At 43.2% G+C, this 2500-nt stretch overlaps 1 protein-coding gene across 1 annotated transcript in view; it reads left to right on the top strand.

Annotated features, from left to right (window-relative positions):
* Positions 1-2500, top strand: part of LOC122250598 (glutamate receptor U1) — a 19104-nt gene that overhangs the window by 9908 nt on the left and 6696 nt on the right. Inside the window, exon 11 of the mRNA XM_086543156.1 lies at positions 1819-1906. Within this exon, the coding sequence (XP_086399282.1) occupies positions 1819-1906 (88 nt within the window). The remainder of the gene's footprint in view (positions 1-1818; positions 1907-2500) is intronic.

Below are 2500 nucleotides of genomic sequence, written 5' to 3'. Positions count from 1 at the left end.
ACAGATTTGATTTTAGTTTCATTAAATTTCCAAGCATATCATTAACATGCAATCGAGGCCCTTCTCGCTCTTCCATTCACTCGGTGTCACTCGAGTCTTAATCATGTTAGTCACTTTGTGTGTTTTACTAAGTTATGAGGCTTACACGTGCCATCTGATGACAGGCTTTCCCAGAATTGCAATCAACTGCATAAGGTTGTGTTAGAGACCGTGGATGGGCGTCTGTCAAGTCGCGGGGGGGAGCATCTGTTTGTGATTCTAGACTAAATATATTTTGGTGAATATTACGGTAATTAAGGTAAATTATATTTATAACTTCCATCATCAGTCACAAATTATAACTATTACTCTTAGTGTGATTGCAAAAGAAAAACAGTAATAGAAAATACTCTAAAAGGTATAACAAAACAACTGCCTCAGTGTTTTGTTATATTTGTCTAGTGCACGTTACAGTGTTTGTGTTTTTTGATTCTCTCTAAAAGGTAAAAAAAAACAAAAAAAACTCGAGATTTACCCGCGTTGGGATGTTCCCATTCACGGGTCACGTCATGTGTATCCACGTCATGTGTATCCACGTCACGTGTATCCACGCCATGTGTATCCACGTCACGTGTATCCACGCCATGTGTATCCACGTCACGTGTATCCACGTCATGTGTATCCACGTCACGTGTATCCACGCCATGTGTATCCACGTCACGTGTATCCACGTCACGTGTATCCACGTCACGTGTATCCACGTCACGTGTATCCACGTCACGTGTATCCACGCCATGTGTATCCACGTCACGTGTATCCACGCCATGTGTATCCACGTCACGTGTATCCACGTCATGTGTATCCACGTCACGTGTATCCACGCCATGTGTATCCACGTCATGTGTATCCACGTCACGTGTATCCACGTCACGTGTATCCACGTCACGTGTATCCACGCCATGTGTATCCACGCCATGTGTATCCACGTCACGTGTATCCACGTCACGTGTATCCACGTCACGTGTATCCACGCCATGTGTATCCACGCCATGTGTATCCACGTCACGTGTATCCACGTCACGTGTATCCACGTCATGTGTATCCACGCCATGTGTATCCACGTCATGTGTATCCACGTCATGTGTATCCACGTCACGTGTATCCACGTCATGTGTATCCACGTCATGTGTATCCACGTCATGTGTATCCACGTCATGTGTATCCACGTCATGTGTATCCACGTCACGTGTATCCACGTCACGTGTATCCATCGGGTTAAGTTTGAAACTTCATTGAACTTTAGGCATATCCATCCAGCCTGCAGTTTAAGTTCAACCTCAATATTGATGAGCAACTAATGGACAAAATAGAAAAGAATTGACTGAAGCTTAGTTCTCCTCAAATCTTGACTGATGCAAGTTGAACATGTAATTGGATTCCTTTTGCTTGCTCTTCGTAACGAGTTTTATAACTATTAATGTAATGAAAATGTGATCCATTTAGTTATCAAGGAAGGGTAACATGAACGCTGGTGGTAGTAGTAGGTGGAGGTACGTTAGGAAGTAGATAGATATGGAAATAGGTAATAGATATGTAATAGATAGATAGGAAAGATAGGAAAAGGATACACACGAAGACAAGCAAAACATTCGATGAAAAAAGTAGGGAAATGAAACCAACGTAACATCCGCTTTTCTAATTCCAATTAATCAACATTTTATTCTAAAAATCACTTTATTCTAAACGACATGTCTAATGCCATTTCCCTGATCATAATCTTTCTTTCCTTTGTGATCCATCGCCTCCTCATAGCCCCCCCCCTCCCCCCTTGCCTTCCAGGTCGCTTCCGGTGGACTCGGTGGAAGGTCTTGCCCGCAGCGCCATCAGGCCCGCCCTCAGGAGCAAGACGCTCGTTCTGCAGACGCTCGTGAGTTCCTGGGCTAGGGAGAAAAAAAGGGATGCGGAGGAGGGATGTAGAGAAAGAGAGGGGGGAAGAGGAGGAGGAAGGATATAGGGAGAGAGAATTTCACCTGTCATTATTCTTTATGGCGACAGGTAATTAATCTTGAAAGGGTTTGCTTCTGTTGTTGAGTGTGTGCCTTCGTGCTGCTTCCTTCGCATCTCATCAAGAGTGAAGCCCTTAGTGTGAGTCGCCAAGGTAACAAATAATCTATGTCAGGTTTTTGTTGCACAAGTTGGCACTTAGGACTACATCCTGCTACCGTAAATGGGAGTTTTTATTTATTTTTTTTTATTATTATTATTATTATTACTCATCCTGCCCTACGAAGGAGTATCAATTTCACAATGAAATCACGACAAGTTTCTTCTAACTCCAGTCACACACAATGAGAGAATTCACACGGGCTCTATATAGCTACTCTGTCCCCCTGTGACGGAGTAGAGTCCGCGAGCGTCAGCGCAAACCTACCTTATACGTATAAATATATTAATACCAAGAAATGTATGTTAAAAACTCGGATCATGTGTGGAGGGGATATCCAGCTGGTCTAGCTATTCA

The sequence above is a fragment of the Penaeus japonicus genome, unplaced genomic scaffold, assembly GCF_977035675.1.
Source record: "Penaeus japonicus unplaced genomic scaffold, GWHDUDI00000001_assembly GWHDUDI00000013, whole genome shotgun sequence".
NCBI lineage: Eukaryota > Metazoa > Arthropoda > Malacostraca > Decapoda > Penaeidae > Penaeus > Penaeus japonicus.
Note: the sequence above shows the minus strand (reverse complement) of the source record. Positions and strands in the feature narration are given on the sequence as shown.